The sequence below is a fragment of the Adiantum capillus-veneris genome, chromosome 7 (assembly GCF_014529385.1).
Source record: "Adiantum capillus-veneris isolate H3 chromosome 7, ASM1452938v2, whole genome shotgun sequence".
Taxonomy (NCBI): Eukaryota; Viridiplantae; Streptophyta; class Polypodiopsida; order Polypodiales; family Pteridaceae; genus Adiantum; species Adiantum capillus-veneris.
Genome location: NC_140937.1, coordinates 5,040,405 through 5,066,593, shown reverse-complemented (window position 1 = coordinate 5,066,593; position 26,189 = coordinate 5,040,405). Strand labels below are relative to the sequence as shown.

At 41.9% G+C, this 26,189-nt stretch overlaps 1 protein-coding gene across 1 annotated transcript; it reads right to left on the bottom strand.

Moving 5' to 3' along the window:
• Window positions 1–20,871: 20,871 nt before the first annotated feature.
• LOC147453377 (uncharacterized) lies at window positions 20,872–22,730 on the bottom strand. Its single transcript, XM_086517121.1, has 2 exons — window positions 22,413–22,730; window positions 20,872–22,119 (listed from the first exon to the last, which is right to left on the bottom strand). The coding sequence occupies exons 1-2, from the start codon at window positions 22,615–22,617 to the stop codon at window positions 21,005–21,007; spliced, it is 1,320 nt and encodes a 439-aa protein (XP_086373247.1). The 5' UTR covers window positions 22,618–22,730; the 3' UTR covers window positions 20,872–21,004.
• Window positions 22,731–26,189: the final 3,459 nt, after the last annotated feature.

Genomic DNA, 26,189 nt, shown 5'->3' with positions numbered 1-26,189 from the left:
ATCTTAAACGGTGTGCAATTAATAGCAACTTTATATGCAGTACGATAAGCCCATAAAGCTGATGTAAGCTTTAGGTCCCAATCAGTGCGATGAGCCTCAACTGTCTTTGTCAAAATGGAGATGAGAGTTTTGTTGGTACTCTCAGCTTGGCCATTTGCTTGGGGATAATAGGGTGTAGACTTGCGGTGAGATATCATGAAGTTTGATGTGAGTTCTTTTATTACTTCATTTATAAAATGAGTTCCATTGTCACTCACAAGTTCAAAGGGGCATCCAAAACGTGTGATAATGTTCTCAAAGAGGAACTTAGCTGTTGTTTTTGCATCCGCCTTTCGTGTTGCTTTTGCTTCAGCCCATTTGGCTACATAGTTGGTAGCCACAATGATATATCGTGATTGCGTGTTACGTGCAACCGGACTAATCGGTCCTACAAAGTCTAAGGCCCACCTTTCAAATGGTTGGGTTACCTTGATGGGATGTAGAGGCATCCTATCACTTCTTTGTGGCTTCTTGAAGCGTTGGCATTCATCACATCCCTTTGCAAAAAGTGATGCATCCTTAAACAGAGTGGGCCACCAATAGCCTGACTGTAAGATCTTTCGGGCAGTCAACTTTCCTGAAAAGTGACCACCAGCTACACCCATGTGTGCCTCTTGTAGAATATATAAATACTCATCCTCGCGGGCACAACGTCTAAGAACATCATCTTTTCCTCTCTTATAGAGAGTTCCAGCCAGTAAGCAATAGGGTTCGCATTCCTTGATTAATTTTCGAGCTATATCTTTTCACAATTCTTTTGGTGGAAAACCATTAACTAAGAAGTTAACAATCTTTTCACTCCATTCAGGCATTGTCTCAACAATGAACAAAGGAGTATCAGGCAATTCATCATCAACCCCCGTAGGAGCTTCGCCATTAGGGATACGAGATAAATGATCCGCCATGACATGTTTCCTCCTAGGCCTCACAACAACAGTGAAGTCAAACTCAAGAAGAATTAACAACCATCGTGTAATTTGACTTGTGGAACACGGCGTGTTTACCAAATATAGCAATGCTTGATGATCAACATAAAACACAAACTTGGTAGCAAGAAGGTAATAGTGAAATTTCTTTACTCCGTAAATCATAGCCAGACCTTCGTGCTCTGTAGTAGTGTAGTTCATCTCTGCATCATTTAATTGGCGACTTGCAAAGCTAATAGGGTAGTCTAATTTATGTTCTCCTGGTTGAGTTAGAACACACCCAATAGCAAAATTTGATGCATCAATATGCACATGAAAAGGTACATTCCAATCAGGTGTTCGCAGGATTGGAGCACTTGTTAGGGCCTTCTTTAATAACTCATAAGATTGATGACATTCTTCTGTCCAGTGAAACTCGATAAGAAGCTTGTACAATGGATGTGCTATCTCGGCAAAGTTTAAAATAAACCTTCGATAATAACCAACATGGCCCATAAATCTTTGAACTCCTTTATAGTTTGTAGGTGGTGGCAAATCGGCAATGGCTTTAATCTTACTCTCATCTGTGGATATCCCGTTCTTGGACACTATATGCCCTAGAATGACTCCATGCTTAACCCAAAATTGGCATTTGAAAGGGCTCAATGAGATGCGATAAAATCTGCACCTTTCAAATATTTTTCGTAGATATAACAAATGCTTCTCCCAAGAAGAATAAACACAAGGGTCGTCTAAGAAAGCTTCACAAAACTCCCTTAGAAATTCTTTAAACGCAGTGTTTATTAATCGTTGGAATGTAGCAGGGGCATTTGTTAAGCCAAAAGCCATAACACGAAATGCAAACACTCCAAACTCTGTGATAAAAGCAGTTTTAGCTTGGTCCTCTAATGCAATTGTGATTTGATTGTAACCAGAGTACCCATCTAAAAAGCTATAAGCTTCCTTGCCCGCAACTCTTTCAAGCACATGTTCTGAATATGGCAAGGGATAATGATCTCTCCTAGTGGCTACATTAACTTTCTTGAGGTCCACGCACACTCTTAGTTTCCCATTCTTTTTTGGCACGATGACTATTGGAGAAACCCATTCTGAGTGCTCAATAGGGTATATGAATCCACATTGGATAAGTTTTTCAATCTCCTCTTGTACAATTTTGGCGTACTTAGGATTCGTTGGATATGGTCGTTGCTGGACGGGTTTAGCAGTGTTGATCATGGGAATTGTATGTTGCACCACACAAGGTGGAGCGCCCTTCATGTCATGATATGTCCAAGCAAAGATATCCTTGTATTCCTTGAGGAGCTCCTTAAGTACAGCCTCTTCAGTTTTGGTAAGGTCTTGAGCAATAAAGACTGGTTTAGACTCCTCACCTGGTTCTGCTAATTCTATCTCTTTAACTACCGCTGGACCATCATAGACTCCACTGCTTCCATTGGTAGGTATTCGTTGGGCTTTGGCATACACAACCTTTCGCTCCCCCGTGGTATAAGATTTAAAATGTTCAGGAGCCGTATGTAAGTCAGCAGGCTCTTGTCCTGACAGAGACCTTTCTTTTAGTTATGCCTCCTTTTGTTGTTGTGCTAACTCTCGGTTTTGACGTCTTCTTATAGTTCGACTCAATTTTGGCTCTGTAACCTCCAATTGAGCGAGGTCAATGGGTCGCGGGCTGCACCACATGACACTCCAGAGATGTTCACCCCAATTGTCTACTAGCTTTCGATGAGCATCACATGCCCCTAGATAGCTAAGCCATTTTGCAGTAGATCTTTCCTTGTTTATCCTAGCTCTCACATTTGCTCGATATCGTCGTCTCTTATATGAACTTTGTTTATTGTTAAGGTTTTGATTTTGGTAAATGTTTGAACTCGACTCGCCTGATATGTCTTCGCTTGTATCTTCTTCACTCTCATATAAATTACCATAGATGGTCGTACTAGGCCTTGAGTGTTCAGTTTCTATACTTGGTTCACTCGATGTTTCCTCAGGTTTTGAATCCATTTCTCCCTGAGATTCCGTTTCCGATGTGTATTGGCCTGAAGCCTTTGAGGAATCATTAGTTTCACTCTCAGGTAGGTGTGCCTCTTTCTTATCATCGGATGTTACATGCGCTACACCTAACATGTTTACTGGTGCAATGTGTGGTATCTCTTCCCCATTTGGTGTTACCCAGGTTGTTCCTCTAGCTCCCCATGTATCTATAGTTGCCGCTAGGTGTACCCAATCGACATTGTCTGACTCATCCATTCCAGGTAGGATATCCATATAAGGAGAGTTCTCCCCAATATCCGTGTGTTCATTACACGTGTAACAATACTGTAATGGAGCTGAGTGAATTGTTATGTCTGATCGATTATCAATGATGAATTTATTTCCTAGAGGATGCGTTCGACCACTTAAAAGATCAACTCGAATGACAAAGTCTTGGAACTGTAAGTAGACGTGGTTTTTGGACCAGTCATGCACCATTTTTGCTTCCCTCATGAATGGACGCTCTAAGATCATCTCAAATGACATAGGATGCTTGGAAAAATCCATAACAATGAAGGTCTGCCTTACCTTGTGTCCCAAGACCTTGATTCTGAGATCCTTTAGCATTCGCAACTGTTGGATCCTTACCTCGTTCAATTTCCACTGTTGGGTTTGGATAGGTTCCAATCTTTCTCTTGCAATCCTCATTTTTTGTCTCTCGTGGCTTATCTTGGGGGCTCGCAACTGGGTGGTTTAACTTTGAATACTCTTTTGGTGTTCGTCGTAATTCCCTCTCGTGATCCTCCTCACTGGCTTTTTCCTTTGTAGTAACAGTTTTGGTCTCCGTGGTCTCTATCGAATCTGAGTCATCCTCAGGGTCATTCATATACACGGGATCCTCTCCTGTCTTTATGTTAGTCTTTGAACTAGGTTTTGAGCTAGAAGCAGTAAGGGATTTCTTTCTTCGTGTTTTCTTCTTTCTCGCTCGGCCAATGGATGCAGCATCTCTCTCTTCGAGGATGTAATTTTTCTTTTGGAGCATCGACCGTGTGAGTGCATTCACTGGTGCTATGTTTATAGTTGGTGGTGTCCCATCAACAATCTCTATTATGTTCAATGGTGTGATTTTCGGTGCGTTTGGATTCTTAGGACACTGTGCGATCAAATGATCTATGCCACAACGATTACAAGTGAGTATTGGCATTGCCAATGCACTCCCTTGACTTGTTTGCATTAGTGCAACATTCTTTTGCATTCTAATGGGGCACTCAACTACTCGATGTGGTCCACCACATTCGTAGCACTGAAGAGGTGGTCTCCTGGCAAAACTATTAATGTTTTGGCCTCTTGCTGCTAGCGCAGTAGCTTGATATACCGGTTTGATTTGTCCCCAATGGTCTTCCATATAGTACATGGGACACTCTTCAAGCATGTCGACTCCATAGGTGATACTAGAGTCTATGTCCTCTTCGCAATCTACATAAGTACTAGATGACTCGCAACCTATTTGGTTCATAGGTATAACTCTTGGATGAGGGGGTTGCGGTCCTAGCACTGGAGGTGGCAACGGTGTGGTTTGGACCACATTTTGGGTTCTAGGGACCATGTGCTGTAATGGCAACTGTTGCTCCATGGGTGGGGTAGGCATCAATGCAGGAACTCGAGGTGAGTCTGCCCAAGCTATAGGCGGTCTATTTTTCATGATGCGTTTAAGCATTAGGCAATCCTTCGCTTAATGGCCATACCTACCACACGCGTTACAAGTCCCGTTAAACTTTACTCTGAAAGTAGGGCATTCACTCGTAGTATGTGGGCGCAAGCAAATTGAGCACCATTGTTGCTCCCTTCTTGGATACATATGAGTGTTTTGTGGAGCACGATTACCCCTAAGGCTTTCTTGGATGGCCTTGGTGAGATCTGCCAAAGTCATCTCAGATATCGTTTACTCTTTCACGATTGGCTTTATCTTCATTGGCTCATGCCCTGACGCTTGCGAGCTACTAGACTTCGGCTCGATGGACACTCTTTCTCCTGCAATCATTAAATTATCCTCCAATTGGATTGCATTCATGGTGACTGCTTCCCAAGTAGTGATACCTCTAATGACTAGGCCATTATAAATACTTTCATGTTGTAGTCCCCTAATGAATCTATCGAGAAATTGGTTGTTGTTGAATCGCTCGTTTGGATTGCATCGAGAATTCAAATTCTTTAGGCGACTAATGAAGTCTCTCACGGATTCACCTTCTTCTCGTTGGGCTTTCTGGAGTTGAGAGGCTACACCCCAAAGTACTTCCTCTCGTATGTATTCTTTTAAGAACAGTCTCCTAAGAGTAGAGTAGATCATTTTCTCTTCTACTCTTAAGGTTCTATACCAATCTCCAGCCTTTCCGCTTAGGGTCAAACTCAAAGCCTTACACTTATGTAGCTCATTGTGCTCTTCCAAGGAATCGCACACATGTTCAAAGACTTCCATATGCTTTTTAGCATCTCCGTCTCCACCGAATTTCTGTGTGAGCTTAGCTACTTGAACTGCCTTGCCCCTAGGCTCTCTATCAGGTGCACTACGCATGTTTTCCGCAATAGAGCGACCGATAGTTTGAGCAAATGCTGCCAAATCTCCTATTTGAGCAGGTATAATGGGTGTATGTGCTCCTGGAACCACATGTGATGTAACATTTAATGGCCTAATAACTTATGTGTAGCGGAAATTAGCATGAACATAGTGGGCATTTCATTAGAATAGATTCCTAATGAGAATTACAAGAGTGCTTGGGTGGAGAGAGCAACAAAAAGCATAACACCTAGTTAGATAGCATCGACAATACTTTCAAAAGAGAGAGAAATTAAGCTATTGACAACAGTTGAGGACCGGATTTTCATGGAGCCGGGCCCCCCTCCAAAAGGCTTTGTATTATGGTTTCTCCCATCAAGAGAGACATTGTACAATACAATTCTTTGTGTTCCTTCAAGACTAGCTAGTGCAATGAAGATGGAAACTTCATGCACTAAGCAAAACACTTAACAAACACAACTTGAATTATCCCCGTTCTCAGACCCAAGACCTCACACACCTTCGAGGATGGTGAGAGCTAGCAGGGTATGAGAGTAGATTGGCTCTTGGTTGGATTTGCATCCACATGCCAAGAGAGTGTTGATGTAGGCTTCTATCTCACAAGCTTGGAGTAGGTAATGAGTTCTTCATTAAAGCTTGGGAAGAGATAGTCTTCTCTTTCTTCACACATAAGCTTGTGTGAGTGTGTGTGTGTGATAATGCCTTGGAAAAATCAGCCCCCTCTCTCTCTTGGGCGAGCCCTCTTGCTAATTGCTCTTGCTGAAGCCTCATTGGCCCTCCCCAAGTCAAGCCAATTACAATTAAGCAGCATAAGTGATAGCCTTCTGACATGTGTCCCCCTTTCCCCTTTTGTGAGAGCTTTAGGTGATTAAATAATTAAACTAAACTCTCATTGGACCCCTTTGCCTCCTGGCCAATAGGAATCAGGCAAGCCATGGGGCTCCTGAATGCTCATTGGACCCCTTGGGAGACTGCCCAATAGTCTTCTAGGAGACTTAATTCTCATTGGTTTCTTTTATTAAATGTTTTAAAATTAATTAAACTAGATTTACTCTAGCTTAATTTTCATTGGTCCACTTCAAGGGTCATCCAATAGAAATTGGGCACACCTTGTGGGCATCTGGCCTAGGGAGATGACATGTGTCCCTCATTCCCTTTGTGTAAAGGGAGCCTCTGTGTGTGTGTGGCTTTCTCTCTCATCCCCTACCTTTAGGGCTCGCCCCCTCCCATGTAGGGATGTGCAAAGACTTTTAGGGCACACACAAAGCATCCAATTTTCCCTAGGGTTGACCTTTGGACACAACCTTTGAATTTTGGAACCTTAGCATTTTGGAAGTCTTAATGGGTTGAACCTTAGGGTCTTTTTAGCCCATTGTTGCACATGGCTCTTTTGCAGATGGCCCCCCCTTTGGATCCCTATTTTCCCTCCTTTGGATCCCTACTGTGGCCGGTCTGCTAGCTTAAGCAATATTCTAGCTTTTTCTCCCTTGGCCTTCCCCACATTAAATGATCAGTTTAATATGAGAAAATCATTTAGGAGAATTAGATATTGATTATTATGACATTACCTCTCTCTTGAAATCATAGTCGTCCTCGACTATGGTGTAGAGAAGATAAAGCATGTTCATGAGTCCTTTTCTTAGCGGGTAGAGGATCCCTATGTTACCCTACGACATCATTCCACAATGGATGACTAGTCCATTTGGCGCTTGAGAGCGTGAGGCTGCCGCAAGCATGTCTGCACATTAGTCCTATCAGTCTTCCATAGTAGAGTGACAAGCTCTACTTGGTGTTTGTGAGACGTCGTCTCCGCAAACTTGATCTAAGCATGCATACTACTTCATTTTGTTGCACAAATAAAGAAAAAGAGAGTCTTATAAGACAAAAATTTTGTTCATTTTTAACATTTTGTACATTTGCTTACTCTTGGGAAGCATTGTAAGCATTGACAAGGTTTAGGTTATCCTTTAATTGTATGCCTTGCATCCATCTAGCATCTTCAAAAGGATAATTCTTAAACTTAATAAGATATCGTCGGATAGTCTTACCGCCTCTTAGTACCTTGTCTTCATGTCGGAGAATGGACTCGGGCTGCAGCACCTCTTCTTGGTCCTTGATCTCCGGTGGGTCTTCAATAGTTGGTTCTTGAGGTGGCTCTCCTTTGTAAGGCTTTAATAGGCTCACATGAAAAGCATTGTGTATGAGCCAATGATTGGGCAACTTGAGTTGATAGGCCATCTCATTGATTGGCCTAAGAATCTGAAAGGGACCATAGTACCTTTTTGCTAGTTTAGCATAGTACTTTTGGTGACCCGTAGGATTCTTGCCCGTTGTGTGCCTTAATTGAGCCTTGGGAAACTTTAACAAGACCCAATCGTTTTCTTTAAAGGCTTGGGCTCTTCTGTTCTTGTCACCAGCAGCCTTTTGCCTTTGCTGTGAGATAGAGATAGCATCCTTAATCTTTTAAAAAGATTCTTGTAGGTCTCGGCTATACTCATCTGTAGCGAAGATCTTCCCATGTAGCAAGGGACTTTTTGATCTTCCCTCTATTACCTCGAAAGGTGCTTTTCTCGTGGAAGTATGTACAGTGTTATTGTAAGCATACTCCACTAAGGGTAAGTACTTCTCCCATTGGGATCTTTGATCTACTTCCGTTACATAGGCTTTTAGTAGATCGAGAATGGTTAGGTTAGCTATTTCACTTTGGCCATCAGTTTGTGGATGATAGGCCGAAGAGAAGTTTAGCCTTGTTCCTAAATTCTCAAAGAGACCCTTCTAGAAATTACTGGTCATTCTAGGATCTCTATCCGACACTATGGACATGGGCAAGCCATGGTACTTGAAAATTTGTGAAATAAAGAGGGTTGCCATTTGATGGGCTTTGATAGTCTTTTTGACAAGTATAAAATGAGCTTGTTTACTAAACCTGTCTACTATCATCCATATTCCCGTATTCCCATGGATAGACTTAGGCAATCCAAAGATAAAATCCATGGATATGCTCTCCCATGGTGAATTAGGGATTGGCAAGGGTTGAAGCAATCCAAGTTGCTTCCCTCTATTAAATTTTGTCTTTTGGCATACCACACATTTGGAAACATACTCTTGTATGTTCACTTTCATGGTAGGCCAATAGAAATATGTTTCAATTCCCTTTAAGGTAGACTGAATCCCTCTATGCCCCGAATAAGGTGGAGCATGAGATTCATACATTACTTTCTCACGTAGTGAGTTAGTAACGCATAGTCTATTGCCATAGAGAAGATAACCATCTTGTAAAGTAAATGGTTCTTCTTTCTTCCCTAATGCAAGGGCTGAAATCACATCTCTAAAATCGGGATCAATAGCATACTCATCTATCATTGAAGATAGATCATTGTGAGTTGCTATGGAAACCGCATTCACTCTCGGTCGTCTTGAGAGTGCATCAGCTACTTGATTATGCTTGCCAGTAATGTGAGCAATTTGAAAATGGAATTGCGAAAGGAAATTTGCCCACCTCATTTGTTTGTCGGAGAGCTTGGTCTGCGTCATGAAGTACTTAAGACTTTGGTGATCCGTTCGCAGAATAAAAGGAGTCCCCAATAAATAGTGCTTCCATGAGTCTAAGGCATGTAGAATTGCAAGGAGTTCTTTTTCGTATATGCCTAGAGCTTGCTCAACAGGGTCGAGCCTTCAACTCTCATAGCCTATGGCGTGCCCTTCTTGGAGCAAAACAGCTCCAAGGCAATCACCACAAGCATCGCATTGGACCTCAAATGGTTTTGAGAGATCCGGTAGTGTAAGCACAGGTTGAGAGATAAGCTTTTCTTTAAGCTTTTCGAAAGCATTGTTCTCCTTAGCAGGCCATGTATACCTAACGCTTTTCTTTGTTAGGTCATGTAATGGTCCCGCAATTTGTGAGAACTTTTCTATGAAGCGTCTATAGTATGCACACATACCTATGAAGCTTCTTAGTTCATGCAGATTCCTTGGTTTAGGCCATCCTTTTATTACCTCTAACTTGGATGGATCCATTTGGATGCCATCTTGAGAGATAATGTGACCTAAATACTGAATCTCTTGCAAGAAAAATTCACTTTTCTTTTGATTAAAATAAATTTTATTCTCTCTTAAAACTTGAAATATTACCTGGAGGTGTTGCTTGTGTTCCTCCAATGAATTAGAGTAGATGATAATATCATCAAAGAACACTCCAGTGAAGGTTCGATGAGGCCTGAACAGCTTCTCCATCAAGCGGTTGAATGTGGCTGGTGCATTGGTCAAGCCAAAAGGCATGACAATGTATTCGTAAAGACCAAATGTAGTACGAAATGCGGTCTTTACAATGTCTTGATCAACTATCCTTATTTGATGATAGCCACTTTTTAGGTCAACCCTACTGAAGTAGGTCGATCCTTGTAGCTTATCAAATAGGTCTTCTACCCGTGGAACGGGAAACCTATTTTTGATAGTGATCCTATTTAGTGCTCTATAGTCGACACACATACGATATGTGCCGTCTTTCTTTTGCACTAATAGCACAGGTGAGCAAAATGGAGATGAGCTTGGCCTAACCATACCCTTCTCAACTAACTCATGCACTTGCTGCATAATCTCCTCTTGTTGAGCTTGAGAAACTCTATAAGGAGGTTTATTAGGCGGTGAGCTTCTTGGAAGAAGTTCAATTGCATGGTCATCATTACCTCGTTTAGGAGGTAGCTCACAAGGGATGTCGTCAATAAAAACATCTTGAAACCCCTTGAGAAAATTGGATAACTCTAATTCCTTTTGGTTGCTTTTATTTTCTTTTGCTAAAGCATTAGGTTCATTTTGAGAGTCTTTAACAAAAATCATGCACACGGAAATAGAGCTCTTTATTGACTTGTTGAAAGCTGGTGTATGTACAATGGGGATGGTGTTACCCATTTCCTTAGCATCTATATACATGTCTTTTTCCCTGAACTTAAAGGAGATTCTCCTTTCAGGAAATTTAACATCGGCAGCCAGGCGGTCAAACCATGGTGCCCCTAGGATTACATCCTCATGCTTGAGAGGAGAGATAAAGAAGTCCTCTTTGTCCACATAGCCTTGGACATGAAGCGTCAATTTCCCAATTAAGGGAGTGACTGAAGCTTCTTGCCCCTTGAAGGCACTGTCTGCGGGTAGGACATCTCCCATCTTGTAGGATTGTATTCCTAGATTGGTGGCCAACTCTATAGATATAAAATTGTGAGTAGAACCAGGGTCAAAGAGAATAAAAGCATCATGTTCTCTTACCTTTCCCCAAGCATGGCATAGAGGAGATCCTTTGTGGTGAGTTTGGTGAGTCTCCTCCTCTTGGATTTCAACCAAGGAAGCTCTAGGAGGATCTTGGCGGTTGTTCTTTTGGGGACAAGCGCGGTACGCATGCCCTTGTTCGTCGCACTTGAAACACCGGTTATCCTTACGATAACGCTCAAGCTCTTCAGGAGAGAGTTTATTCTTACCTTTGTAAACTCCCTTCTCTTTAGCTTTGTTGGAGTTGCCCTTAGGAGACTTTTGGACATTGTCCTTCCCCTTAGGCTCATTGGAACCCTTGTTTTCCGGGGGCTTATTATTTCTTTTTGCCCTCGTTTGGAAATTGATTCGAGAGGCGACCATAGTGTGGTGTATTACCGCCGATATGGTACGTGGTCTTTGGGAGTTGACATACTCTGCCATTTCTTCGGTTAAGCCGGCACAAAATTGTTGCTTTTGCTCTCCAAAATCCAACTTTTTAAAGACAGTGGCTTTGAGTTGTAGGTCGCAAAACTTGTCTACATATTTGTGGATAGATTCATTGGGAGAGCGCTTTAAGCTTCGCCATTCGGTGAGTACTTTGTCTTTGGCATCGGTGGCCAAAAACTGCTTCATAATGGAAGCTCTTAAAGCTTTCCATGTTCGTGGAGCTTCACCGTTGGCTCGTAGGCTAGACCACCATTGTCTGGTGGACTTTTGAAAGTGCATATCTACATGGCATAGCTTAGAGGACTCCGTGAAGCCCTCATTTCCAAACACCGCATCGAATTGTTGGATAAAGGCCAAGACTTTGTCCGTAGCACCAAAGGTACCATCATAGGTAAGGAAAGAGATGCTCTTCCCTCCCTCTTTGAATTTCTTCAACTTGGATGACCTCTTCCATGCGGCATAGAATTTCCTATGGCCTCTTCTTTTTGATGGTTCAAAGGTTGCACCATCACTTTCTTCAGAAGGTGAAGAATTTGAAGAAGGTGGAGAAGAGGGTGACCTCTTTCTTGCCTTTTTCTTGTCTTGATCTTTGTCGTCTTCACCATAAAATGGTGTGTCACTCACCGCTCTATGCTCCTGCCGTGGAGGATTCCTCGCCGCGAAGAAGGAGACGCTGCTACATCACGCTCAACCGCTTCACCGCCGTCGTGCCGCCGCAATGCTCGATCGCGCGCTCTCTCTCTCTCTCTCTCTCACATACACACACACACAAGGAGGTGAAGAAGAAGAAGATGGAGCAAGAGCACTCTTCTATTGCACAAATGAGAGAATGAGTGAATTTTAGGTTTAATTGGCTTTTATATGAGCTCACCCCATTCACACTTGGGCGCCCATGCTTAGCCAACTAATCCCTTGAATGTTCCAGTTAGAGTGCGCCTCTCATTGGCGATCACTCTTACCCTTTTCCTATTGGACCGACAAGCCCGGTACCTGACTCTACCAAATAAATAATACAATGTCCACCGTAGGTTACAACGTCCGTCTCGTAGGTGATAGGGTGTCCGTGAGCCGTGAGGCTTAACAGATATATATAAATATAAATACACACACACATACGTGTGTGTGTAAGTGTTTTACCATAAATAATATGACATAATTGAACTTTTTACATTCAAAAGACAGCTGGATTTAGAAGAAATGAAATGATAAATACAAAAACAACTTAGTATTAGAATCATTTTTGTACAATGTTTGTAAGAATGAAGCCTTATTCCAGTATACAAAGTAACAGAAGAACTTCCCAAGTAGTAAGATAATGTGTAATCTAGCGTAGGACAGCATTCCAAAGCTAAAGAAAACCTTCCAAGACAAGATAGAGTCCTTACCTACATCCATCCAAACAAGACAACAGATATGTTAGCCTTGTATGTGTTTTATAGGTATCAATGGACTATACCAGTTGTTATCCATGTCGATCTTACAAACTTTTTTAAAACTTTTTACAAGCTCAGTCCAAAGTAAATGTTTTATTTAAAAAGGAACCCAAAGATTTATAGAAGAATTTTACATCATTCTGATTAGAAGGCCATTACCCCTTCTAATCCAAGTGTCAGAATCCCCCCTTTTGTTTAATCACAGTTCATCTTTTAATGAAATCACCAATTAGTGCAATAGGTTTTTCTTTTTATAAAAAATTCCTTTAGTAGTTTGATCCTGCTAAAGGCAAGTTCAATGATTGTTTTTTAAGTTGGGCAAAGTTTTTAGGTCCATCATGTTTATCAGAACTCACCAGTTTTGTAGGTTTACCTACCTTATACATCCTTATGGCCAACCCAGGTGGCAAGAAGCCCTTGTTGAATCCAAACAAGAACAAGAGTCTTCCCCCTTTTTTTAACAATTTTTTTTAATGCTATACAATATGCAATTCCTTATGTGAATATAAACAAGAAAACCTTGTAGAACTTTCATCATGGCGGATTTTAGCCATTTAACTAGTAACCAAAAAGAAGTGGCACTACAAAAGAACCAACTAACACCCATAAGCAGCGGGTTCAAGCCCTACTTTCACCATAGTTTGTAAGATCATAATGTTTATGTAAAAATCAAAAGACAGTGCATTTTTAGGGAACAATCACAGAATCTGTAATGGAATGCAGTAATGCTGACATCCCATATCATAGTGAAGTAAACAACAATGTGCAATGGTAAACCCTCTTTTTGTTCAAAATCCTTCCTAAGCAACAGTCGGCAGTAACCAAAAAATAACCAAGTAAACGGGAACAATAATCACTAGTGAGCCAGCAGAAAGAGCATAAAATACTGCCATTTTAACTGGTTATAAAGCCCTGTTAAGAGACAGTAACAATGTGCTATCTGGAAAAAAAAAAAGCTCATTACTGGTGTGTGGAGGGTGAACAACACCCCCCTTTTCAAGCCCTCCATCCATAAAATAACATACGATTTAACCAGTCGTAGAGTCATAGTCATGCAGCAAGGCATCAGAAAGCGTGCCAACCTGCAATCGAATTAGTAAGCATGAAAAAAAGGCCAGTTTGCACCAGTTCCTAGGGCAAAAAAGCCATAGCCAACACAGTGGTCAAACCGCCAACCAGTAAGTAGATTTCCAATTTGCTAAAAAAACCATGTTTTAACCGCGACAGCATGTAGTGAACCATAAGAAATAACACGACATAGAGAACCCCAATGTTGGGATTAAAACCTTGCAGGAGGACATAACCCATAGTTTCCTACCACACTTGTGTAAAAAAACCTCTCAGAGTGACATGCCTTTGTAGCACAAACATATAGCCTAAAATAGGTGACAATAACCATAAAATAACAGTTGCCGACATGTGTCTCTTGAGTTGAGAGCTCCATGCTTTGATGCAGTGGAGATACAAGCACACAGGATATGCAGCCACTTTCTCTATGCAAACAAACAGAGTACAAACAAAGCTAAGTGAGGGGCAGAGATGCGCCCTCACCTTTTAAATAGAGGATGGAGGGAAGTCGCCATAACTGCATATCGCACAACTTTCCAAGCGCGGAGAGATCTCCAGCAGAGATGGTGAGGCCACCTGAGAGGTGCAATGAAGAGGCAACCAGGTGCTTTCATGGCTGGGTTTCACCCGATGTAATACCACGATGTAATCACTTATGTAATGAGAAGGGCTACGTCCCATGGTAGTGCCCATAGGCGGTGGGTTTTAGTAGAGTCCCAGGAGCTAAGTAAGCTCGGGATTACATTCAAGTTAGGAGGTACAGTGTGTGTGTGCTATACAGCCAAGGCAAAAAATTCCGCCACCACAGCAAGCCTTTACTAATTATGAAGGGCCGAGTCCCATAGTGGAGACTCAACAATTTGAAGTTTTTATAGGGGTGAGTGACAAATAGGTTAGGAATTTTTTAAGTATCAGTGTGTGTGTTTGTGTGTGTGCACGTGTGCACGAAAGAGAGAGAGAGAGATTGATTTTAATATCGTCCTTGGAGGTCAAACATGACACATGGGACCAAAGATACATGTGATGTACTATGTAGTGGGTTAATAAGTGATTTTTGATGCTCCAGGATCGTGGTGAGATGAGAGTCACAATGGAGAGCCCATACTATGGTTGGGAGAGGAAAGTGTGTGGTCTGAGTCATGGCCACTAAAAATGTGAGGAAAGCAAGTTCAGATGTGAGTGAAAGTTGAGCACTCTAGTAGTGTGTGGTACTTAGACTCTCAAACTTGAAGCGAGCATAATATGTAGAGCCAACTTGACTCTTCTACATTGCCCCAACAACCTCTCTTGCATCGAAGGGAGTGGGAGCTAAGTTGAATGGTTGCGATAGTTTGTATCATCGTCAAAGGGGATAGGCTCAAGCATATAAGGGTGTATACTTCTTTCTCTTTCCATAAAGAACATGGTTTTGTAGTTGGAGGAAATATGGGTGGTGTAATGTATGAAGCGCAACCTACCAAATTACTCTCAAACCATAATACATTTCCATTGTAGAAAAGCTTCATTCACTTGGGAGTCTACTGAGGGATCATGTAGCAAGTGTAATGCTTCTTTATCTCTTGTATCCATCCCATGCTTAAGGTCTTGCTTTTATGCATCTATTGAACCTTTTTTCTTGCTTCCCATGCAATTGTAAGAAGTCATTGTGAGGGGTTTTGACACATCTTTATCATGTACCCCACAACCCTTTCCATGCCCATAACCTCAATTGGAAGAGATCCAGAATCAAGAACAAGTATATATGGCATAAATATCTTGATTGGAGAAAGTTTGTAAGGAAATGCTTTTGGACATTCTTAACCTCTTTCCGAGTAGACTTTGAGATGCTCCCACGCCCACACTTCAACTCCATCAAGAAGAATTAATGTGTCAAAAAGGTACTTTTTGAGAACTCAACATTTGACATCTCTCGCATGACACATGTTCTCAAATGCATAGTACACTCTCTTCCCAACTTCCAAATGACACATAGCCCATTCATGCCACTTGTGATTGGTCACCTCAAGGCCAAGGTACTTAAATCTCTCAACAATTTCAAGTGTCTCATTATTGTACACAATGCGTGCAGCTTCTCCTTATGGTTGGTTTTCATAAGCATAACTACTGTTTTGGATCCATTCACAATAAGGTCACTATGCAAGCAAAAGTTCTCAAGGACAATATAAGCTTTTGTGCATCCTCCTGAGTGTGTGATAGAAGACCTACATCATCAACAAGCAACAAAATCATGGTTACCACACTGCAAATAGTAACCTTTTCAAAGCCGTTTTGTTGCATAAAGTCAAGTACCGTTTATTCCCATTGATCAACGCATAGACCAGGAAAAAGTTGGCGACGACAAACAACCTTGTTTAACCCCAATAGTGGTTCCAAAAAAATTTGAAATTCCTTTTTACATGCGCAATTGATACATCACCTTCTTATAGATTCAAGAAACCGCAAGCATAAACTCACTTGGCACATGGATCGCTTTCATCCTTCTCCACAAATTGCTACATGGAATCATATCAAAGGCTTTCTTGAAGTCACCACAAAGCAGTAATACAAGTGTTTGCCTTGTAGCCGACTTTCCTCCATGAGAATACAAAGAGTGAAAAGATGGTCAATCGTTCTATGACATTGATGAAAACCTGCTTGTTCTTTTGCACGCTTGCCATTATTTTCAGTCCAATCACTTAATTTCATTTCCATTATGCACCCAAACAACTTTTTCATAAGATACCCAATCATTATAGTCTGATAGATGTTCACATTCTTTACATCCACTCCTTTATGCAAAGGCTTGATCCAATTAGTGATCCAATCACAAGGCATACCATGTTGAAGTGTAAGGTTGAACATATCATATATCCAATCATGTGATAAATCTGCTGTCCATTTCATTTTTGGCTTGATACCCTAGATTTAAGTGGCCAACTTTTCAAGCCCACCATGCACATCCTAAATATTTAAAAAAGAGGGCATATTGTGCAACGCATGTCTAACCTCACCATCCTATCTTATTGCAGTATTAGCGAGAACCACGATTAAATTGTCAATCCGTGGGACGAAGCTGACTCAACTAGTGCATAGAGGCTACAAGAGGTTATCAATCTCTCGAAAAACAACTAACAACTCGCATCTAACTCAAGCTACAGACTGAAATCACCAAAAGCCAATTGCTCATCGCCAAAAAAATCACATCCATTACAGCATCAAATGACATCCAAACGTAACAAAACTTCTAGAACATGTTTATAAGACCTAAGCACACATACTTATGGTCTCAAACCCCACTTTAGGTCAAGTTTCAAAATCGCGATTATTAACAACAGTGGATTTTTGACCTAGTCGGTTTTGACCCAGAATGCATCTAAATGCTTAGCAATGATGCCCCAATATCCCGCCTATGCTTAGTTTTTGATTTGAAAGTGTAAATTCCTAGTTATGATGAAATTAGGTCGTGGGCTAGAGACGCCAAACTACGAAATACTGTGATGTGTTTACGTCAATGTGTAGAGCTCTTACCTGCGGTTGCAATGCAACAAACACACACGCGCGCACACACGCGCGTGCGTGCGCACACACACACACACACACACACACACACACACACACACACACACACACACACACACACACACACACACACAAACAAAAATCTTTGGTGGGATCTTGGTCAATCAGTTGCACGTGCATCATTTGATTCTTCCTATGAATGTTCTTTGCAGTAGTCATCTCCACTATTTGCAAGCAAAGTTTCCTTCATTCTCTCTTGCAGAATCCCAGTTTCTGATTTTTTATTTCAATTTCCATTCTCTAAGTTCCCTTTCTGTAGCGCTATCTCTGATCTCATTCTCCATAGTCTTCTTTGCATCACTTAGCATAATCTAAAGAGAAACCTTTCAGCCCCAGAAGCCCAACTTTGTACCTACAGATTTTCATGAAGGAAAAGAATTTGGAAGACATGGTGCAAGCGAACAACATCAACCTTGCTGCAATCCCTAATCTCATTTGCTGGGAACACCAGAATCTGAATTGGTATTTCAAGCACACTACAATTGACATCGAGAAGGAAAATTACATCAACATGCAAAAAAAAAGCATGGACATTAGATGGTGTATTTCTGAAGTGGTTTCAAGATGATGACTCTTGGCAAGGACAAAGTGATCCAAAGGAGGCATACCGACAAAGAGAGGATTGGATGTACTACCTAGAGACACGGAGCCTGCAAGAAGCACAATCTTGGACAAGCATTTGGAGGAATCTTTTGGTGAGCCAATGCCAAATGAAATCATTATGTTTTTCCCAACATGTTTTATTCTCAAATCTTTGTAATCCTATGCCATGTGATAAGGCATTTGACTGTGATCGAGGATATGTGAATCTGTGTCGGATTTCTACAAAATCCACCCCTAGGACGTGCCATGTGTTGACTGGGTATTGCTCACTCACTATTTCTCTGAAAGTCGAATATTTCTTTGAAATTGATTGTTTAGTTAGATTCTGTTAGACTTAGTCGGATTCAGTTAGGAGGTAGGTAAAAGCTATAAATTGTAATGTTTGATACGAGTAAAGAAATGAAAAAGAAGTTACGAGTCTCTCTCTCTCTCTCTCTCTCTCTCTCTCTCTCTCTCTCTCTCTCTCTCTCTCTCTCCCCTTGCTCTCTTTCAATCTTTATGTATGTTGTTTTGAGAGTTGTCTCTGAGTTTTCCCTGTTGAGGGTGTATGCCCTCAATACTTTGGCGATCACGATGTTTTAGTGATGAAGCCCCGAGATGCAGGTCAATGACACACACACACACACACACACACACACACACACACACACACACACACACACACACACACACACACAAACAGAAATCTTTGGTGGGATCTTGGTCAATCAATTGCACCTGCATCATTTGATTCTTCCTATGGCTGTTCTTTGCAACAGCCATCTTCACTATTTGCAAGCAAAGTTTCCTTCATTCTCTCTTTCAAAATCCCAGTTTTTGATTTCTGATTTCAATTTTAGTCTCTAATTTCCCTTTCTATAGCGCTATCTCTGATCAAGTTCTCCATAGTTTTCTTTGCATCACTTGGCATAATCTGAAGAGCAACCTTTCAGCCAAGAAGCCTAACTTTGTACCTACAGATTTTCATAAAGGAAAAGAATTTGAAAGACATGGTGCAAGCGAACAACATCAACCTTGCTGTAGTCTCTAATCTCATTTGCTGGGAACACCAGAATCTGAATTGGTATTTCAAGCACACTACAGTTGACATCAAGAAGGAAAATTACATCAACATGCAAACAAAAAGCATGGACATTAGATGGTGTATTTCTGAAGCACTTTCGAGATGATGACTCTTGGCAAGGACAAAGTGATCCAAAGGAGGCATACCGGCAAAGAGAAGATCAGATGTACTACATAGAGACACGGAGCCTGCAAGAAGCACAATCTTGGACAAGCATTCAAGGAGGAATCTTTTGGTGAGCCAATGCCAAATGAAATTATTATGTTTTTCCCAACATGTTTTATTCTCAAATCTTTGTAATCATATGCCATGTGATAAGGCATTTGACTGTGATCAAGGGATATGTGAATCCGTGTCGGATTTCTATAAAATCCACCACCGAGACGTGCCATGTGTTGACTGGGTATTGCTCACTCAAAAGTTGCTAAGTCGGATATTTCTCTGAAATCGGATGTTTAATCAAATTCTGTTAGACTTAGTCGGATTTAGTTAGGAGGTAGGTAAAAGCTATAAGTTGTAATGTTTGATATGAGCAAAGAAATGAAAAAGCAATTACGAGTCTCTCTCTCTCTCTCTCTCTCTCTCTCTCTCTCTCTCTCTCTCTCTTCTTGCTGTCTCTCAATCTTTACGTATGCCGTTTTGAGAGTCGCCTCTGATTTTTCCCTGTTGTGGGTGTATGCCCTCAACAAGTAGCAAGATCTTTGCATGGTGTGTGTGTGTGTGTGGTTTGTGATCGTGTTCTCTAGCCCGTAAAGTGCTTCAAAACACATGATTTGATTCTAGTTCCTAGCGTTGAGTCACAAGAGTGTATCCTATCCAGACCCTTGAGTCGAACGATTGGTGGAAGAACCCTTGTAGCCCGGTCACTGAGCTTAAGGAATTATGGGTAGTCAAAAGGAAAAACAATGTCCAAAACCATGAATATCCTCCCAAAACCTCCAAAAAAGTTATTGTAGACACTCCTAACTCCATCCATCACAAAATTTAACCCTTTAAATGATGTGTTTGAAAACCTTGGTCTAAAGCCTTACCCTATCTAAAGAAAGTGTTTCTCCTTAAACTTTGCAGGGCTGCTAGTGCTCTCTATTTAGATGAAAGAAATTTTTAAGCGCAGTCTCCACATAAGAGTTATGCCTATTTAAATGAAAAGGTTTTGTATCATGCACTTAGATTGTATTGAATGTTGCTACAAGAATGCTTAGTCTTCATCAAAGGCTGAGCCGTATGGGTAAAGAGTATGTCTAAGAATCCTATGGGTACAAAGACTAGTGGTCTATGTCTCTAATCAATTATAACCCAGATTGTTTCTAGAAAATTGTCCAGTTTTTACCAGGTTTGAAATGGTAGTGTCAAAGCGGGTTGAAGGTGCTACTCAAAATTGAAAATGACCTCAAACTACTCTTGGTTTAGAAATAACTTAAGCTCAATTTTCTATAAAATGTTTTTGGTTTTTCTTTGAGCTTGTTCTAGAGCAATCTTAAGGATCTGGGGTAAAACAATTTAGGATTATTTCCCTAAAATGGATTTTCAACTTAATCCCTAGGAGAAATCCACCCTTTTGAATCCAAGTATTGTTAGAATTTCCAAATTCCACTCCATTCATATATATATATCTATATATATAATGACAAAACAAAGTCTCACAAGGTAGAAATAAGTTCAAAAACTTTTCCTTGATCCTAGATATATATAATGCACTTTAAAAATAAGTTCAAAAACTTTTCCTTGATCCTAGGTATATATAATGCACTTTACTCGTTGAGTTTTTGCCCTATAAAAAAATATGTTCAAATGTCAAGCCTCAATGAATGTAACAAAACACACGCTCTCTTTTATTGATAGAAAGTATACTTGTCAATTATGCGAGTCTTGTAAACTTACAATACTTGTGGTTCACCATGTTATGATAAATCCTTCTTTCACCAAAAGAATGAATTGATTATTCATTGGCATCAGCAAAGAATGTAGGTTATCCAAAAATAATTGGATTTAGTCAATGAGAACTTTGAATGATTCAAGTGAGGGTTGATCTCTACCACATGTAAGAGCTCAAGAAGCTTGTTGTTATGAGAGAAAAGATGGTCTACATCTTGGTGGCAAAAAGAGCTATGATAATTGCCATGAACATAGCCCCATATTGAGGAGCATGTTGATGGGCAAATGAGGACTCAGAAATGGCAGGGCCATTAGTGGGAGGAAGTTCAATATCCTCTGAAGATGGGGTTTCAATGGGGGTTTCTGCAGGGGGGCTAGGTGACGGGGACTTGCTAGGGGTAGGAGTTGGACTCTTGGATGGAGATGGTGCCTTTGTTGGGGTTGCAACGGGGGCTTTTGTTGGGGCACTTGTAGGGCTCCATGTTGGGGCCGAAATAGGAGGTTGGGTGGAGGGTGCACTAGAAGGAGGGGTAATCCATGATGAAGGTTCTTCAATCGGAGGGGGTGGGGCATTGCTTGGGCTAATCCATGACGAGGGCTCCTCAACTGGAGGCCATGAGATGGGACCCATCCAAGATGAAGGCTCCTCCACTGTCCATGATGGGGCATTACTTGGAGTCCATGATGGTGGGCTCCATGTAGGGGCCTCAGGAGTCCATGTAGAAGGGGCCCATGCTGGACTCCATGTGGAACTTGGTGGAGTCCAAGTTGATGGGGCTTCAGAAGGGGTGTCTAGGCTTGGATCTGGGCTCCACCATGGAGCCCCATGATGATGAGGAGGGTTATTTGGCATGGGACTCCAAGATGATGGCTCCTCTGTGGGCATGTTTGGGCTCCATGTGGAGGGAGCTTCAGTTACTGGAGTGTTAGACATTGGGCTCCAAGAGGGAGGAGAAGTCAATGTATCAGGGTTGGAAGGTGTGCTTTCAGGGGTTGGACTCCATGTTGGATCATGAGCGTCTGGAGCAGATGTTGATGGAGTAGCTTCTGATGGTAGTGGACTAGGGCTAGGCTCCTCTGTGGAGTTTGAGCTTGAGCCAGAAACGGAAACAGCAGCAGCAACAACATTGATGGCAAGCTTCATGGGGGGGCAATGTCCAATGAAAGAGCAAATGAAGTATCTTTCTCCTGGTTTGTCCAACTGCACTGAGGTGGCACCGTCTGTCCACTTGTTGATGGTTGAAGGGCCAACGCCATTGCAGGAATCATAGTCATCCTTGGTCACCTCAGTAACATCGTGCCAATCTTGCTCGTATTTGAAAGCTGCATTTGCAAATGCCTTTCAATATTAGAAAACAAAGTTAAAGATTAGGACACATAAAGAGTCAGAATGAATAAGTAAGGGATAAGAATGTGCCAAATGAGAGAGAGAGAGAGAGAGAGAGAGAGAGAGAGAGAACCAAGAATTGATCCCTTGATGTTTGGAGTGAGATCGAGGAGGTGAGAAATTTGAACGTAAGGTTATTTCAGTTTCCTCGAGTCTGATTCACTTGAGAGAGAGAGAGAGAGAGAGAGAGAGAGAGAGACAGGAGTGCATTGCTTGTACGAGTACTTACAGAGACTGTCGCCAACGTTGAAGGTTTTGCCTTGAAGCCAAGCACTGTAAGGAGTCATGATGGACCATCCACTATCACCTCCCACCGTATGAACTGTGGCAGATGAAGCGGGCAAGCAGCACAGGAGGACGGCGGCGGCAGCTATCGCATGGAAGAGCCATATGCTGGAATGTTGACCGCTTCTTCTTCCCTGCAGCTGCGCCATCTTCAAATTAGAGAAACGGAGAAGAGAGAGAGAGAGGGAGGGAGAGAGAGAGAGGAGAGGATAGCGCGATGAATAGTGAGAAGGCGTCCCGCTTTGGGAACCCTTTGTGCTGCACTGACACGGCCTCTGCAAGGTCGCCGTCATTATATATAGCAGGTCTTCGTAGATCGTGAGAGGAGCATTTTGGCCAGCTTGTATGAGCTATCGTGCCCTCACGTTTTTATCACTCCACACGTACTTTGTGCCAAGAAGAACGAAAAAAACGGGTGTCCGGCTTCCTATGTAAAAACATTCTCACTCTCACGGTTCACCCGCTCATGCTTAAAAATGCCAATGATGGAAGCTAGCATTGCCACACTCCTCATGAGGATCAGTAGTAAGCAACATATGGGACCCTTAGTGGCCCCCAACTATGAAGATCTTTCTGTGGAAGGTGTTATGGGGGCTATTCTTATTGGGGTCTAAGATATTCACCACAAGGTAGGCTCACATAGATGCTCAAGGTGCCAATGGAAAGTGAAAGTTCCTTCACTTGTTCTAGGATTGTCCATCTATGAGAGGCCTTGCAGGTAAAATATGCAAATGGATAATAAAACTTGGAAGATATTGTTCTTCAAGGACAATCTACTTTTTGGGAGGAAAGATTTCGAAGAATCAAGCTATCCTAACTTGCAAACAAATTGTTTACTTCTGCTATTTCAGACAACTTTAGAAGTCTAGGAACCTGCATGTCTGCAAAAATGATCGCTCGACGGCTAGCTCCAAAGAGATTGTTTAGGAAAGTAGGAATGTCATCATATTTATTAGAAAAGCCATAACTGTAAGGAGTGGAAACAAGCAATCAAAGCGGCCAGATCACGATTTTGGTAACAACCAGACCACACGCTGTAGCTATAGCTTTCATCTGTCAAGGGTTGTGTAGCTCCAAACAAATGTTATGTCATAAAATCTAATATCCAACCAACCCAAATGATTTTCTCATATTAAATTGATCATTTAATGTGGGAGATAGAATATATGGGAACAAGGGTTAGAATATAAACATGTGCTTATGGATCTATCTCAACACGGGGCCAAGGTTAAAGGGGTCTAAATGAGAGATGATCTGTCAAAGAGCAAGGCTAGCTAATGGAGCTTAAAGACCATAGGGTTAGCTTCATTAAAGACCTCCAATGGTTAGTGTTAAAAGTCCTTTGACCTTAGGCAAGCTAGGGCTGTGCTTGAGGTGGGACATGACTTGTCGTGCTTGTTGACTAAGGTGCTTGAGGTACTCCATGACTAAGGTGCTTGAGGGGTAAAGGTGTTCAAAAGTCAAAGAACATACCTACTCATGAGGGGGCGAGCCCTCTTTGTAGGAGCTAGAGAGAGAACACACACACTTTCACACAAGGAAAGCTTGGTGTAAAGAAAGCAACTAGGACACTTGTCAAGCTCCTCTTCATGTTGCCCTCATGTTGTGCCTAAAGCTTATTGGTTGGCCTCCCAAGGGGTCCAATGATAATATGCCAAAAGCCTATTGGTTGGTCTCCCAAGGGTTCAAGTAATTACATTAATTGTTTATGCATTTATCATCCCAAGGCTAATCATGCTTGCTTGATATGCACTCTACATGTGATTGGCCAGGCTTGCAGGGGTCCAATGAGCTTCCATCTTGAGCCAGAAGAGAGGGTCAACCAAAGCAAGGAGGGGGCTAGCTTGGGGGTATACTCTTCTCTCTCTCTCTCTCTCTCTCTCTCTCTCTCTCTCTCTCTCACACACACACACACACACACACACACACACACACACACACACACACACATTGGTATTACTAAATGCTTTATTTTCACCCTCCTTCTATATATTCCCCCCCCCCCCCCCCCCCCCCCCCCCTTTCTGAAGCACTCATGGGACACTAACTCATAACTTGCTACTCATGGCCGGTGGGACTAGGCCCTTGCTTAAAAAAACTCTCCTAAAAATAAACACATTGGGCTCTCATGAGGCGGCCTGCGCATCCTGGGCTGAGATCTCCCCTTGCAAAGTTTCTGTGCATCACTAGAAGACGCTTGAAGACGGACGGCTTGCCTCTCTCGCCGATCACGCTCAGGAAATGAAGCTCAAACCTCTATAAATAAGGTGAGGACGCACCTTGCCCCTCACTTAGCTCTGGAGTAGGTATTTCTTTCTATTTTTTTCGCTACTGTCTGATCTTGCCAACATGGAGCTCGCAGCTCAAATCACACAGGTACCTTACTTAGCTTAGGATTTTTGTTCAAGTAAAGATGCAATACCTTGCATAGCACTATGTACTTCTTGCTTTGCCTAAAGCACTTGAGCAATGGATTCCTTTTCCTGCATATATTCGGCTCAGAAAGTAGCCGTTGCATTAATTCAACTACTGTACTGTGAGGTTTTTTTGAACCTTGGGACTGCTTGTGCATACAAAGCATCGGGCTTTTTTCGTGCAGAACTGTGTACAAATGCTATTTTCTGTTGATATTCTTTTACAAAGCTTGATATGGTAAACCTAGGGATATTGTACCCCCGCCTTGTATTAAAGCGTCTCTTGACCTCAAGACTGAATAGATCGCCTATATAGTATAATTGAAGGATTTGTCGATTCGTTTGCAGGTTTATGAGCCTGACTGGTTATTGTATTAAAGCCTTGACATTATGGCAGACCTTGGGTCTCTTATGCATAAGAAAACGTAGGTCGGTGGTTGTTTTGCAATAAGGGTAGCCTCAGGAAATTGCAAAAGGCTTCATCTCTGCATAAAGCTTCTTGAGCATATATGGTAGTATGTGTATGTATATGGTTGTGAACATGATGGTTGGCTTGATGGCCGTTCCTAACACATGCTATAGTTGGATGTGTATACAAAAATGGGGACTGATACGATGTCCCGACTGTATAAATGGTGGCAACATAGGGGTTATGACCAATGGGCCACTTGACTTTGACTCTGGCGGAAATAAAAACTTCTTTATGACTGGTTTTTTTCGCTGTTGTTGGAGCCCCACTTGTCCAGCTGTTGTAATGAGCCCATCTTGTAAAGCCTATCAAATTCCAATTTTTATGTCAAAGACGTCTTACCATTTTGATCCATTTGTCTGGGTTAGTCAGTCAGGACCCATATTTGTTCCCACTTTGTAATTATGAGGAAGAGAACCCCATGTACATTTTTGAGGTAAGGTGACTCAAGTATAAAAGTCGCCTTAGAACCATTTTTTGAACAACATTTTTAATTATTAATCCTGTTTCGTACGAGTCTGAGAGAGAGAGAGAGAGAGAGAGAGAGAGAGAGAGAGAGAGAGAGAGAGAGAGAAGAGAGAGAGAGAGAGAGTGTCTTATCCTCTTCGCTACGCGCTTCTTCCTCCCCGGATTCACGACGTGACCACATCATCGTGGTAGTCTCTCCGAGAGCTACGCGCCCACGCCACGCATTCATATTTTTGAGCTGTTCGCGATCGATCCTTCATCGAGCTTGTTTTGCTTGTAAGTAACACAAACAGTGTCTGTTTTCAACAATCAAGTGCTCTATGGAATGAGAAAGAGATTAGCTACACATAGTATTCATAGACTTAGGTTT